Source organism: Sander vitreus, chromosome 15 (assembly GCF_031162955.1).
Source record: "Sander vitreus isolate 19-12246 chromosome 15, sanVit1, whole genome shotgun sequence".
NCBI lineage: Eukaryota > Metazoa > Chordata > Actinopteri > Perciformes > Percidae > Sander > Sander vitreus.
Window position 1 is genome coordinate 28066285 of NC_135869.1, and position 15747 is coordinate 28082031.

The 15747-nt window shown below is 45.3% G+C and overlaps 1 protein-coding gene across 1 annotated transcript in view; it reads right to left on the reverse strand.

The window, feature by feature from the left end:
• The window catches only part of pkn1b (protein kinase N1b), an 84544-nt gene extending 72293 nt beyond the window's left edge, over window positions 1-12251 (reverse strand). The window contains exon 1 of the mRNA XM_078270616.1: window positions 11701-12251. Within this exon, the coding sequence (XP_078126742.1) occupies window positions 11701-11724 (24 nt within the window). The 5' untranslated portion in view covers window positions 11725-12251. The remainder of the gene's footprint in view (window positions 1-11700) is intronic.
• Between the last annotated feature and the right edge of the window lie 3496 nt (window positions 12252-15747).

Sequence of the window (15747 nt, forward strand, 5' to 3'; positions counted from 1 at the left end):
GTATGTTTGACACGCCAGTTGGTACGCCATTATTGGCGTGTTATCAAGACGCATACTCGCTTTTTTGTTTATCAACGCTGTTAGGCCTCCATTGACTTACATTACCTTGCGATTGCGTGTCAATTTACGACAGTTCTCCTGAGAAAAGAACGGTAGGGAGTAGTATGAAAGCCCGAAAATCTGCGTAGGGAGGTTGGTTGGGGGGGTGGATGGGTCAAACACAGGACTTTCACCCAGGAGACCGGGGATCGTGTCCCACGTGTCACGTTTCCTAAACCCAACCATCGCTTTCTTCTTTTACTAAACCCAACCGTGATGTAATGTGGAACTACTGTTACATACGCGTTTCTTAGGGACACCTAATCTGTAGCCCCGCCTTAGCTCTGAAGCTCCCAAGCTCCGCCTACATGTCGAGTCGGTCCAGGGAGTCCACACGAAGCAAGCTACAGGGGACAGACTGGAGGACACTAGGTGGTACAGCCTGAGACAGCTAGCTCAGGGGACAGACTGGATGACACTAGGTGGTACAGCCTGAGACAGCTAGCTCAGGGGACAGACTGGATGACACTAGGTGGTACAGCCTGAGACAGCTAGCTCAGGGGAGAGACTGGATGACACTAGGTGGTACAGCCTGAGACAGCTAGCTCAGGGGACAGACTGGAGGACACTAGGTGGTACAGCCTGAGACAGCTAGCTCAGGGGACAGACTGGAGGACACTAGGTGGTACAGCCTGAGACAGCTAGCTCAGGGGACAGACTGGAGGACACTAGGTGGTACAGCCTGAGACAGCTAGCTCAGGGGACAGACTGGAGGACACTAGGTGGTACAGCCTGAGACAGCTAGCTCAGGGTACCGTTCCACCCCTAGTAGACGTACACGCAGATAGCTCAAAATGCGTACAGATAACACGCCACTTGGCTTTAGAAAGTGGCGTGTATGTTTACACGAAGTCATGATGTCACGTTGCAGACTAACAAAACAAAGACGTGGTAAATATAAATGCATAAATGGCTCCTACAAATAGTCTTTTCCTAAGCTGGTTGTGTGAGGGTTTTAGGGCTTTAAGGGATTGTGGTATTACAGGATTGCAGAATGTGTAGCTAAGAAGGACAAGCTGGAGAAATGGTGTTACGTTGTGGGGCAAAACATGTCGTAAATTCAATCTAGAACTGATATTTCTCTCAGTATGACTCGAGGATAGGAAGGTCATGGAGGATACAGGAGCCATTTAGGAGCTGTGTGTGTTGGCCTGAGAACGGAGCATTCATTGATTGGCTGCTAAAGTAGTTTTGTAATGCCAGTGGGTGCACTGGGGCTTGTGGTGTTCGGCCAGGGGTTTGTCACTGAAAGTACACTCAGAGGTAAAAGGGACAAACAAGAACAGGTTGTATATCGAATCAACAGAATAGGTTACAAGTAGAGCTGATCAATGCTGACAAAATCAAACATGATGTATTGATTTAAGGCATTAAACTGAAAATGTGAGGATGTTTTATTGGATATTGATGCTTTCAAACATAAAATGTCAGAAAATGGTGAAAACATCTGATGCCTTTAAATGTCTTGTTTTGTTGCCAAACAAAAACTAAATATTCAGTTTATTATGATATAAAACCTCCATATTTAAAGCTTAAGTGTGTAATATTTTGATATTGATGAACGTCCGTTACATCCAAGCCGTTACCAGATGAGTTTCTACAAAGCTAATGAAGACTATCAGCTCCACACAGCTCTCTCTGTGTCTCAGTAGGACTGTGTTCAGATGACTGTGGCGTCCATCGACTTTCGCGCACAGAAACTAGAGTGAAAAGATCATGAGTCCATCATGTTTTGTCCTATTGGCTACTAGCAACTGTGTGGAGGATGGGGGGATTGGGGGGGGGGCAATCACAGAAGGCTTGTATCATGTGGACGCACTGACAGTGTTGTTGTCATTACTACTGAAACTACGCACTGTAGCTTTAAGAGGCTGACATTTTCTGCCATTTTTGCATGAAAAACTACTCCAACAATTAATCGATTATCAAAAGTTGGCCAATTATTTTAGTGTTGATCGACTAATCAATTAAGCGACTGTTGCAGCTCTCGCTGCTAGCTTAAAGTGCTCAGTATTATGCTCATGTTCAGGTTCATAACTGTATTTAGAGGTTGTACCAGAATAGGTTTACATGGTTTAATTTTCAGAAAACACCATATTTTTAGTTGTACTGCTCATTGCTGCAGCTCCTCTTTTCACCCTGTGTTCAGGTCTCTGTTTTAGCTACAGAGTGAGACCTCTCACTGCTGGAACATCTTTGTTGGCAGTCGCACATGCTCAGTAGCTAGGTAAGGACTACATGCTCAGTAGCTAGGTAAGGACTACACGCTCAGTAGCTAGGTAAGGACTACGTGCTCAGTAGCTAGGTAAGGACTACGTGCTCAGTAGCTAGGTAAGGACTACGTGCTCAGTAGCTAGGTAAGGACTACGTGCTCAGTAGCTAGGTAAGGACTACGTGCTCAGTAGCTAGGTAAGGACTACATGCTCAGTAGCTAGGTAAGGACTACATGCTCAGTAGCTAGGTAAGGACTACATGCTCAGTAGCTAGGTAAGGACTACATGCTCAGTAGCTAGGTAAGGACTACGTGCTCAGTAGCTAGGTAAGGACTACATGAGCTAGCTAGGTAAGGACTACATGCTCAGTAGCTAGGTAAGGACTACATGCTCAGTAGCTAGGTAAGGACTACATGAGCTAGCTAGGTAAGGACTACATGCTCAGTAGCTAGGTAAGGACTACATGCTCAGTAGCTAGGTAAGGACTACATGCTCAGTAGCTAGGTAAGGACTACATGCTCAGTAGCTAGGTAAGGACTACATGCTCAGTAGCTAGGTAAGGACTACACGCTCAGTAGCTAGGCAAGGACTACATGCTCAGTAGCTAGGTAAGGACTACGTGCTCAGTAGCTAGGTAAGGACTACGTGCTCAGTAGCTAGGCAAGGACTACATGCTCAGTAGCTAGGCAAGGACTACATGCTCAGTAGCTAAGTAAGGACTACATGCTCAGTAGCTAGGTAAGGACTACACGCTCAGTAGCTAGGCAAGGACTACATGCTCAGTAGCTAGGCAAGGACTACATGCTCAGTAGCTAGGTAAGGACTACATGAGCTAGCTAGGTAAGGACTACATGAGCTAGCTAGCTGTTTCTCCAACTTCAGTAGAACAAGGCAGGATTAGCTGGGAGACTTCTTCTAAACGAGGGAACACTTCCACCTTTGTGTTGAATACCTGCAGAACAGGGACATGGAAGTAGTTCTTTTGGAGATTATGGTGAACTAGTGTGTGTTGTAGCAGTGTTTTGCCATTGAGAACGAGCTAGCATGCTAACGGTTAGCCCCCTAGCCCCCTCGTCTCGGCTAGTGACGTAGAAAGCCGTGCAGATGTTGACCAGCTGACCCAGAGACTGAAGACAGGACACATTCAGAAACCATATCTCACTCAGAACAGCATGGAGGGTTGTTTTCATGTTTGTATGCGTGTGGAAGCACCAGAGACACAAAAAAAAGATATTTTTTTTCATAATATGGGCACTTTAAAGGGATACTTCTTTGAATTTGTTGGGATGTGTTTTCCACATTGCCATTTGAGACATCAGTAGTCCTCTCTGGCACTAACTGGCACTGCTCGACTGCACAGTAATGAGCGAGCTTGGAGCGAGACGCACTAGGTTTATTGATGAATGTCGTTAAGATGTCCCATCAATGCATCGACTCTGTGCTGCAGCTGTTTGTCTACTGGTGTGTCTGGGAGGGAGACAGATTTCTGCAGACACGGTGTAATCCTGGACTCAGGCAGGAGGGACTGGATGATGGGTAGGGGGAGTTGTATATGTGTGTGTTAGTCTGTGTGTGCGTGTGAGCATTAATGCGACCCTCCTACGAGGTCAGACACACACTGAAGTCCACTCTCCTAATCCTATTATCCGTATGAAGCGGCAGCTAGCTGGAGACACACATTATGGTGAGCCTGATGCACGATATCTCCGTGTATTATAACACGTGTGAGGCTGTCAGCAGACCCTGACAGTAAACGGGGTTCACACACGTTTATATGGACTAAATTGCAAACCATTTCCATAACTTTTCAAGGACCCATCATGACATTTCCAGGGCTGTCCTTGATTAAGTTCTGTTCAGAGTCTAGTGTATAGGATAGTTCTAGTATCTCGCATTGCCAGACCTTCCTCCACAGCGCTGCGGAGTAAGGTCTGGCTAGACCACACAGGAATCCAGGATGGGAGAACAACCTGCTCTGGTTTATTGGCATTTCTTTAAACCAATCACAATCATCGTGGGCGGGGCTAAGCTCCAGACGGAGCCACGGTGCCTCTGCTAAATAGTGTGTAATAATGTAATAATGCCAAAATGTTTGGCATGACAGAAATAAAACATAACTAACTAACTAACCTTACACCAAACGATTGAGAGGACGGGAGCATCCCGACTCAGCAAGACTCCCACGATTTCATCCCGATCAGTGGAGTAGCTTCGAAAAGTCGTTTGGTCCAAGGACGGCATAACGTTCAAATTATTTTGTCCACTAATCGATTCATTGATTTGATGGACAGATCTGTAAATCTAGATTTCTTTTTTAGGCCTGGAAGATGACATTGTGAAAGACTTTTCCTGTTTTTTCCATGACTGAGGGAACCCTGAGTGAGTAGCGCTTCATAAGGAGACTGTGCTCCAAAGTCTTCACATGCCATTAGATAAATGGACCAAGGTGCCTCCACTCTCTTGGATGATCAATAAAGAAGCAATTTGGTCAGGAATAGAAGGAGTTGCCTTCTGCTCTTCAGCAACTCCTTTGACTCATAGATAATAACTACAGGAAACCAACACAAATAAAGAATTAATGAGAGGGCGGCCGCAGAGTCTACTGCTACCTCAAAGTGTGTGTTAGGTTATCTGCTCAGCGCAGAGCTCCCATGCTTAGCAGGAAGCTTGATTTACATTCCTTAAAGGGTATTGAGCGAGAACGCTGTAACCGGCAGCTGCAATGTAACCCTATAGGGCAATTTAGGGCACTTTCCGTCCACTAAAAGTTGTGTTTTTGCTGCTGACAGACTCAGATTATTATTCTAAGTGTCTGACAACATTATGGAAAGGATCCCTACAGAGATAGACCTTTTTGTTGAAGAGTAAGGTCCTTTTAGTTTAACATGAAACAGCCCCGATATCACCATCACCAAACCCACCAGACTCCATGTAAATAATCAGTACTTTTAGCGTGTATAGAGCCAGCATATCTCCACCAGACTCCATGTAAATAATCAGGACTTTTAGCGTGTATAGAACCAGCATATTTCCACCAGACTCCATGTAAATAATCAGGACTTTTAGCGTGTATAGAGCCAGCATATTTCCACCAGAATCCATGTAAATAATCAGGACTTTTAGCGTGTATAGAGCCAGCATATTTCCACCAGACTCCATGTAAATAATCAGGACTTTTAGCATGTATAGAGCCAGCATATTTCCACCAGACTCCATGTAAATAATCAGGACTTTTAGCGTGTTTAGAGCCAGCATATCTCCACCAGACTCCATGTAAATAATCAGGACTTTTAGCGTGAATAGAGCCAGCATATTTCCACCAGACTCCATGTAAATAATCAGGACTTTTAGCGTGTATAGAGCCAGCATATTTCCACCAGACTCCATGTAAATAATCAGGACTTTTAGCGTGTATAGAGCCAGCATATTTCCACCAGACTCCATGTAAATAATCAGGACTTTTAGCGTGTATAGAGCCAGCATATCTCCACATGTAAATGGGTGAATTAAGGGTTTATTTCAACCAAACCAGAGTGGTGATTGTTGGAACAGTGGAAAGATGAACCAAGACGGCTTTTGGTAGCTTTATTTTGTTTACGTCGACTTTAAATGAAATGTGTGAGATGTGTGGGTCGGTTTCATGTAAAAAAAAAAAAGGTCTATCTCGGTAGGGATCCTTCCCATAATGTCAGAAATTTTGAATAATCATCTAAGCCTGTCAGTGGCAAAAACAGCACATTTAGTGCACGGAAATTGAAGGTGTGCAATTGCCCAATAACGTTACATTGCAGCTTTTTTCTTGCTTAATACTGGACCAATTTCAAAGATTGTTATTCCCATCAGTCAGACAGACAATTAGGCACAATTAGATATTATGATATCCCACATTTAACCCTTGTTGTCTTCCTGTCAACCTTGAAAAAAAACTCTTTTTTTCCCCGACGTTTGACACCTTTGTTTTTGCTTTTTCCAACGTTTTAAATGGGTCAATTTGACTCAAAGTCAACACAAGTTAAGAGGATATCTAGTCTCATTTATCAAAGTCGATATAATATCTAGCTGTTGCCCAGCCCTAAGCTGTATACATGTCTGAAGAATGCGCCTATACAGTATGGATGTGTTTTTAACAGAGGGAGGAAGAGAGGGTGGTTTCAGTTGTTTTCCTCTGTGAGCCCAGCAGTCGTGAGTGTGAGCAGCAGTACAGACCAGCAGAGAGTGATCAAAAGAGCTCAATCACCACCTCGCTGTGCCTCGGTCCACTCCGACAGCTTTCAGCCCATCATCATCACACAACCGACGTGGCCTCCTTGATCTCAATCAGCAATCGCTCGCTGCCTGTCTGCTGGACTAGAGTAACGGTGACTGAAGCCTCGTCATCGTCACAGAAGGAGGTTTAATTCATCATCGGAGCAGGCAGGGAGCTGCTCGATTGCAGCCCAGGCAACCATCGAGGTGATACAGATTCAGTCATGAGGCCATGAAGGCGTTTAGATGGGTCATCAACACAGCCGGGATGGAGAAAACTACAGCTAATTGTGCTGTGCATGACTCATGATCATGCACGTTACATTAACGTTAGGTCTTCTGTAGTCTAACATTGACAGATCTATGTCCACAGCGCTGTGGAGGAAGGTCTGGCTACACCACAGATGCAATTCTGGGATAGGAGGGAAAAAACATGCTCTGGATTGTTTTGCATTTGTTTAAACCAATCACAAGCGTCTTGGGCGGGGCTAAGCGACTGGTTCTGGTGGAACATTTGCACCCTGCAAAAGAAAACTCCACATCCAATATTAAATGAAGTCAACTGGTGACACAATACAGTAACGTGAGATATTTAAATGAGCTGATACATGGTTAAACCTCATTATCTCTTACCAGTGTATCTCTGTGTGTACTTCATCCACAACAATCCCACCAATCAGTCCCAAAACCTCCCAGTTAGAGAGGAAATGCCCTAAACATATTCTTTGTAAATATTTACAGTCATTCCCTGAAAGAACCGAGCAGGCCGGCCTTGTTGCATGATCCACATTTTCTCCAAAACCTGACATTTTCAGCGTGTAGCTCGCTAATGTCAGGCTTTATCCTGGAAATGCACTTTCGTTGACCCAGACTAGGTCTTCTGTGACAGAAAGCCTGCGTTACAAACTGGGCATGTTTTTTTAAAAGACTTGGGCAGGGAAAGGTAAGTCGCAACGCTAAATCTCTGGACTACCGCTTGCCCTTATTTACAGGAAGCTTTTAATGGATCACTCTGCTGTAGGAAAGATGTAAAAGTGTCTATGGCGGTGCATTATGACCCATATTAGCTGTTCCTGATGCTCACCATGCCCACATGGGCAGCACAGCTTTCCAAGAAACACATGGAGGCATCCTGCACATTCAGGGAAACCACTACGTGTCAGGGAAGAAGTGTTTTTACGAACAACAAATGACTCCGCCGCGTCAGAGTCTCACGTAGATTGTGAGTAAGCGGATTTCTGAGAAAATGGGAACTACTTGACTGTGCCTCACTTTTCTTTACATCTTCACACCTGTTGCGGTCAGTTTGCTGGGTTGTAGGGCAGCAACTAAGTTATTTTCACAGTGGATTAATCTGTGGATTATTTTCTCGATTAATGGATTAGTTGTTAGGATCAGTGTTTCCCAAAAAAGCCCAAGATGACGTCCTCAAATATCCTTTTTTTGTCCACAACTCACAGTCACAACTTACTGTCACAGAGGAGAGAAGACACTAGAACATATTCTCATTTAACCAATAGTTGGCGATTAATTCAACCAGACAGACAGATTTCAATGATCCCAAACTGGGAAATGTCTGTGTTTAATTGATTAATCTATTAATCTTTGCAGCTCTACCGGAATGAAATGATTTATTTCAGCTGTGTAAACCTGCGCCAAGTGTTTTCAAATGTACTTAATAAACTGCAAACAGTCTCTCTGCAGCAGTTTAACCTTGCAACAGCGGTTACTAACCAAAGAGATTGAAACCCTGGCTCCTGGGTTGAGCTGAACCGCCGCTCAGCCTTTAATTTTTAACTTTTCCCTCCAGTGCTGTAGGCGGACTCCAGGGTAACTGTAACCCAACCCCTCTGAATGGGACCTGAGGCTCGGACACCACACCGCCTTGCACGGCTCGCCTGAGGGCCACTACTGTGTCACAAATGGGAAATCATTGTGATTTAATTCAGGAAATCTGATCGGTATGAAGCCTGCAGGGGAAGCTGTGGCTGTAGTCATGATTGTATCTGTGAAAAAGTGTTTACTGTGTGTGAAATTAAAAAGCTATAAAAAAAAAAAAGGTCAAACTACTGTAGTAATGCAGTTCAGTCTGCTCTGAAAACATCACGTCCTACCAGACTCTGGTCCATTAGCCTGGTCCTACCAGACTCTGGTCCACTAGCCTGGTCCTACCAGACTCTGGCACACTAGCCTGGTCCTACCAGACTCTGGCACACTAGCCTGGTCCTACCAGACTCTGGTACACTAGCCTGGTCCTACCAGACTCTGGCTCACCAGCCTGGTCCTACCTGACTCTGGCTCACCAGCCTGGTCCTACCTGACTCTGGTCCACAACCCTGGTCCTACCAGACTCTGGTCCACAACCCTGGTCCTACCAGACTCTGGTCCACTAGCCTGGTCCTACCAGACTCTGGTCCAGGCTACCAGACTCTGGTCCACTAGCCTGGTCCTACCAGACTCTGGTCCACTAGCCTGGTCCTACCAGACTCTGGCACACTAGCCTGGTCCTACCAGACTCTGGCACACTAGCCTGGTCCTACCAGACTCTGGTCCATTAGCCTGGTCCTACCAGACTCTGGTACACTAGCCTGGTCCTACCAGACTCTGGTACACTAGCCTGGTCCTACCAGACTCTGGTACACTAGCCTGGTCCTACCAGACTCTGGTACATTAGCCTGGTCCTACCAGACTCTGGTCCATTTCATTAGTACAGAGAGTCTGGCCTCTCTCCATTGACAAGGGTTAACTTCCTTGTCGATAGTAATGGCGTCTCGTTCAGAATACGATCTCATATTGTCCTAAAATAGTTCACCGTAACGTGTTTCTGGAAACATCTGAAGAGAGAAACAGGCCGTGCAGCTGCTGAATCTGTCTTCATTTCAGATCAACAAAGGTCAGTTTAGAAGATCTTCATCATATTTTGAGAGACTCTAGTCACGCTCATCCTGCTCCCCGTTTCCTGGTTAGCTCTCCACCAATCAGATGGGTCATTGAGTCCGACTGCCCGCCCTCCGACCCAACAAGTCAGGTCGGCCAAAATAAAGGCCGACGGCCCCTCCGACGGACGACGGCACGAACACACCGAACAGACCCGAGTCAGCGACCTCGCCAGACTGACCTCAACGTCATCGTTCTCAGACACTCCCTCTGTTCACTGATTGGACAATACGCCGATTCAGTGACCAACAATACTATATACTACATCATCTTTATGATGTGCCTTTATTTTGAAATTCTTACTTTATTTTTACATTTACGTGTCTTGAAGAAAGAGGAAATGGGAAATACTTGACTGTGCCTGACTTTTTTTTATACCTTCACACATGTTGCTGTCAGGTCGCTGCAACTAAAAGATTATTTCTCAATTAATTGATTAGATGTTTGGTCTATAAAATGCCAAAAAATGCGGATCAGTGTTTCCCAAAAAGCCCGAGATGACGTCCTCAAATGTCTTGTTTAGTCCACAACTCAAAGATCTTCAGTTTACTGTCCCAGAGGAGAGAAGGAACTAGAAGATTTAGACATTTAACAAGCTGGAATCAGAGAATATTTTACTTTTTTCATAAAATAATGACTTAAACCGATTAATGGATTATCAAAATAGTTGGCGATTAGTTTAATAGTTGACAAAGAATCAAATCTAAACATGAGTATCCTTCTCATATCTACCTTCAATCCAAATGTGAGAACGTTGCATTGAAAACTACACATCTAACGGACCTGTGACACACATTTGGTGTGTGCACTTTGACCGACTCCGGCATTTAACATGGAAGGTGTCAAGTTGCATCATGGGAGCTGTAGGAGCTATAGAGGGTTTTCACAGGGCGTCATCAGACCAGAAGTCGCCATGTCGGAGGCACTCCGCATCACAACAAGTAGATCCTGAACGGCGTTAAGGAAAATGGTTCATTATTGCCGTGTTTTAGGTTGTACCAATAGGTCAGACCGAGAAAAACATTTGGAATATTATCGACTTCCAGAAGTTATTAAAAACCAGGGAGAGGAATGCCAGAAGTTATCAGAGGAAAGGAGGCGCTTGTGGCTGGAAGCTCAACCAGGATCTACGAGGGAAAACTCTGTCTTGTTCAGTCTTTGAAATGAAATAAACGATTAAGAGTCACTTGGCTACACCTTGAGTATCACAATGATGTCATACCGTTAAGGTTAGGTTGATTAAAGACGTTATTGCATCACTGACTTTGGCCGTCACAACACAACGGTCGTCAATGACTTGGTCCTGCGTCTCCCATCACCCATCCACACACCATCTGGTTATAGGCCTCCAAACCTTTGTAGGATTTAAGGTCTTCCCCGGTGTATGGGCTCGGCGAGAAAACCAGGTAGTTGACTATATCGGGATATGCAACTGAAGGAAGAATCAGGGTCGCCATGGGTCCAAGAAGAGGGAGCCGACTGTTAGGGATCTGCACCGCCATTTCTCAAAATCTCACGCCTTTTTTTGTGGTCCAAGTCCTTCCCTATTTGCCTTTGCACCTTGGACGCGTTTTGATGAGCTTTTCTGTTGTTTAGACATAAAGTATTAAAGTATCCAAAGTGCACAATACTCCATTACTCCATTCAGTTGTTTACACCGAGTGCCTCCAAAATGGCCGCGCATCCAGGTCACCGCCCAGAACGTGACGTCGGTGAAAACCCTCTATAGCATTTTGCGCAATTTGCCCGCAAGAACTAAAAGGTCAGGCTGGCTTGGCCTCTGCAGCTTCAGTTTAGACCTTTTCTTCTTTTAAAGGCTGTCTTTTGACTTACAGAAGAGCAATAATAAGTCACAGAAATATATCTTAGAAAAAAAACTACTGTCATCGGAGTATTTCCAGCACTACAGATATCAACAAGCTTCAATTAAAACCTTCTCCAGGTGATTCCCCATATTGGATCTAAATGGATTTAGTGTATAAGCTTTGAGCTCTAAGGTATACGTGCTGTTTAGTGTCCCAAATTACTGTGTTAGGGGTTAGGGTTACTATAAAACACCTGTTAAACAGCACAGGTGGTTTAGCAGGTTCATAATTAAGGACATTGTATGGGGAATTTGGGACACTAAACTGCACGTATACCGAGCTCTAATATGCACATTAACACAGCAAGGTATGATAAAAAGCAAAAAAGTTAGGAAACTCACTTGTAGCTCGTTGTTATTGGCCATCACGTGCACGCGCAGACAGCCAATTAGACGGCGACGCCAGGCGACTTCAGCAAATGTTCGTGTCACTTTACAGCCGAACAATCATGGTGTGGTTAAACGCAAACAGTCCAGCGTCAGATAGTCCTGTGAAATGAAATAAAAAAAAACACTCAACAGTCCCTGGGAATGCGCAGTCTGGTGCACCGAGACCGAGTAACGGCACGAAAAACTCCAAATGAATAAACTGTTAACATCGCGACGTTTGGTGGCCCGAGAGAGCAGCAGGTGAGCGGGGAGAGCAGGAGACCGTCACCCCCTGGCAGCAGCACGTCAACTCTTCTCGGACTCCGGTCTGCATCACGCAGCGTGGTCTGACAGCGAGCAGGCTTCTCATGCTCGGGGAGGGGGGGAAACTCTGAGAGGAAACCCGAAACCCGCCAGGATTCACGCGCACCCCCTGCTCTGAGTATCAGCGCGAACTAAAAGGCCGTCGTTCCCCGCCGCGGTGCACTCCTGCTCCGCTCTGCGGAAAGCTCCGAGCCGGTGAGTGCGATGCTGGGAGTAGGGAACAGATGTCAAGTCAGTTTCAGGAGGAATAATGCAACTTCCGGTTACAACCTTCACAATAAAACCCGCAACTGCACCTTGTGTGACATTTTACAGTAAATACCTGGTTAAAAAGTTGCAATAAAGTCTATTACAGGATACCTTTTACAGGTTTATGTTGTGTATAAATTACAGCAGTTACTTCTTAACAGAAAAACAACAATCAATTGTAATCTTGTTTACATCACGATCTTGTATTCTATTTAAATTACAGAAGTTACTTGGCAGTACATAGTTGTTATACTACACAATACAATATGTTGTTGTAGATCATTATTACAGTTCATTTTATTTTTTTTAAACATTAACAGCCATGCAAATTATGCATATATATATATATATATATATATATATATATATATATATATATATATATATATATAAACTAAGATTGTAGCTTAAACTGTACTTACTCTAATAAAAAGTCATATTTGTTTTTTCCATATTCAGTTAGAAGATGGATTAATGATAATGTTTCAGTGTGATCGTATGAATGACATCCTGAAGAAAAACGGGCAATCAAGTTTGGGGCGCGCCACTCAAGTCTGCAGCTAGAGGGCGCACATGACACACACACACACACACACACACACACACACACACACACACACACACACACACACACACACACACACACATACACACAGACATCACACACACACACACACACACACAGACATACACAGACACACACACACAGACAGACACACAGACACACAGAGAGACATCACACACACACACACACACACAGAGAGAGACATCACACACACACACACACACACACACACACACACACACAGAGAGAGACATCACACACACACACACACACACACACACACACACAGACACACACACACACACACACACACACACACACAGACACACACACACACACACACACACACATACACATACACACAGACATCACACACACACACAGAGACACACACACACACACACACACACACAAACACACAGAGACACACACACACACACACAGACACACACATACACACATGCACAAACACACAGATACACAAAAACACACACACAGACACACACATACACACACACACACACATATAGACACACACAGAGACACACAGACACACACACACACACACAGACACACATGTACAAACACACAGAGACACACACACACAGAGACACACACAGACACACACATACAGACACAGAGACACACATACACACATGTACAAACACACAGATACACAAACAAACACACACACACACACACAGACACACACACAGACACACAGACACACATAGAAGTCCCTGTGGGAGAATTAATATATATCACATTACATGACATATACATAACATAGTGTTAAAAAGTAGTACTGATATTTATTTAATGGTAGTGGACGCTGGCAGCACCAAACGTGACTGGGCCTTGAGGTAGACGTTTTCTCTTGTGTGGTGGCTGTGTCGGAGTTGTTACCCAATCAGCAGCGACGTGTTGTAACGTTACACAGCTCTGTTTACGCTTTATTCTAGCACGGGGGGGTCAAACTCAACTTCACTAAGGGCCACACTGAAAAAAATGAGAATCACATCAAGGGCCAGACATGTAATGACATGCATGTCTCATATAGCTTTCTCACATAAAGCCCTGAAAGGTCAGCAAAAAGGTTCCTTAGCCATCATCCTGTCTGATATGCTGTGGTGTGCTGGGGAGGCAGCATTAAGAAGAGAGACGCTGGGCGACTGAACAGGCTGGTGAGGGAAGCTGGCTCTGTTGTTGGCATTGAGCTGGAGATCACGGACAATGACCGCCACCCGCTACACAGCACGTCCTTTAAACAGAGGAGCATGTTCAGTGGCTGACTGCTGCCACTGTCATGCTCAACAGACAGGTTGAGGAGGTCCTGTGTCCCCAGGGCCATCCAGCTCTTCAATACCACACAAAGGGGAAGGGGAGAAATGGACTTTTCAGCATGAGCCTGTCTCTCTCAGCCCCTCCCACCATTATATCTCTGTCTGCTGTCCACCTGACTGTCTAATAGGCTATATTAGCCCTCCTACACAATTTACTTAATGCGTGCCCCGACGACTAGCGTTATAAGCTAATTAGCAGTTTGTGCTAAAACTGGTCACATTCGATTAGCATGAAAACAGATCCCAGAGAACGGGCGACTCTGTACACGTGTTATTAACCCCTAGGTTCATTTTGCACCGGATTAGTCCTTTAAAACTCTGGTTCTGAAGTCTCAGAGTCGCCAAATGTACTCTCAGTATCTTTGTTGTAGCGTACCTGAAAGTTAAATTTGGCTTTTGCGCATTTGTACAACCCTACACACGTTTAATTGTGTGTGTGTGTGCGTGGATGTCATATTGTCTGTGTGCCTATGGCTGTGTCTCAAAGCGCCTACTTGCACACATCAAACACTTAGTTTGAAGTATATCGTGTAGATAACGCACTGAAAGTACCAGGATGACCCCCTAAAAACGGTCAAAAAGTTCAGTGTGGAACGATGGACACTACGCGCACTAAACGGGCGCCGTCTTGACTACAAAGTGGGAAAAAGGGGAGGGACCAGGGACGCCGACAGGCAGCTGATTGGACGAACGCGTCACGTGGGTCTGGCTTCTCCCGGATTTCACAACAGAGTTCAGAATACGATCTCATATTGGACTAAGATAGTTCACCGAAACGTGTTTCTGGAAACATTTGAAGAGAGAAATGGGCCGTGCAGCTGCTGAATCTGTCTGTTGTTTTGCTCGACAAAGGTCAGTTTAATAGATTTTCGTCAGATTTTGAGAGGCGGCGAGCCGATCCGACCGCTGGTCATTTCCGGTAAGTGTTTTAAAGTAAGTGTCCCTTTTGGGATGATACTAAACATCGAAAGTGGCACTACAGCAGTAAGTGGTCAGTGCACGTTAGCAGTGTACTGACAGAAGTATGCAGAATGAGACACAGTCTATGTGTATGTATGATGTGTATAAAATGTGTATAAGCTATTGGACACCTTAATGTCCTTCGAGATAAATAAAGTATATCTATCTATCCATCTAGTCATGACCGAAAGAACGAGATCCAGGGTACAAGCGGCCGAAATGGGTTTCCTCAGGAGGGTAGCTGGCGTCTCCCTTAGAGATAGGGTGAGAAGCTCAGTTATCCGTGAGGAGCTCGGAGTAGAGACGCTGCTCCTTCACGTCGAAAGGAGCCAGTTGAGGTGGTTCGGGCATCTGGTAAGGATGCCCCCTGGGCGCCTCCCTAGGGAGGTGTTCCAGGCACGTCCAGCTGGGAGGAGGCCTCGGGGAAGACCCAGGACTAGGTGGAGGGACGTCCAGCTGGGAGGAGGCCTCGGGGAAGACCCAGGACTAGGTGGAGGGACGTCCCAGCTGGGAGGAGGGGGAAGACCCAGGACTAGGTGGAGGGACGTCCAGCTGGGAGGAGGTGGAGGAAGACCCAGG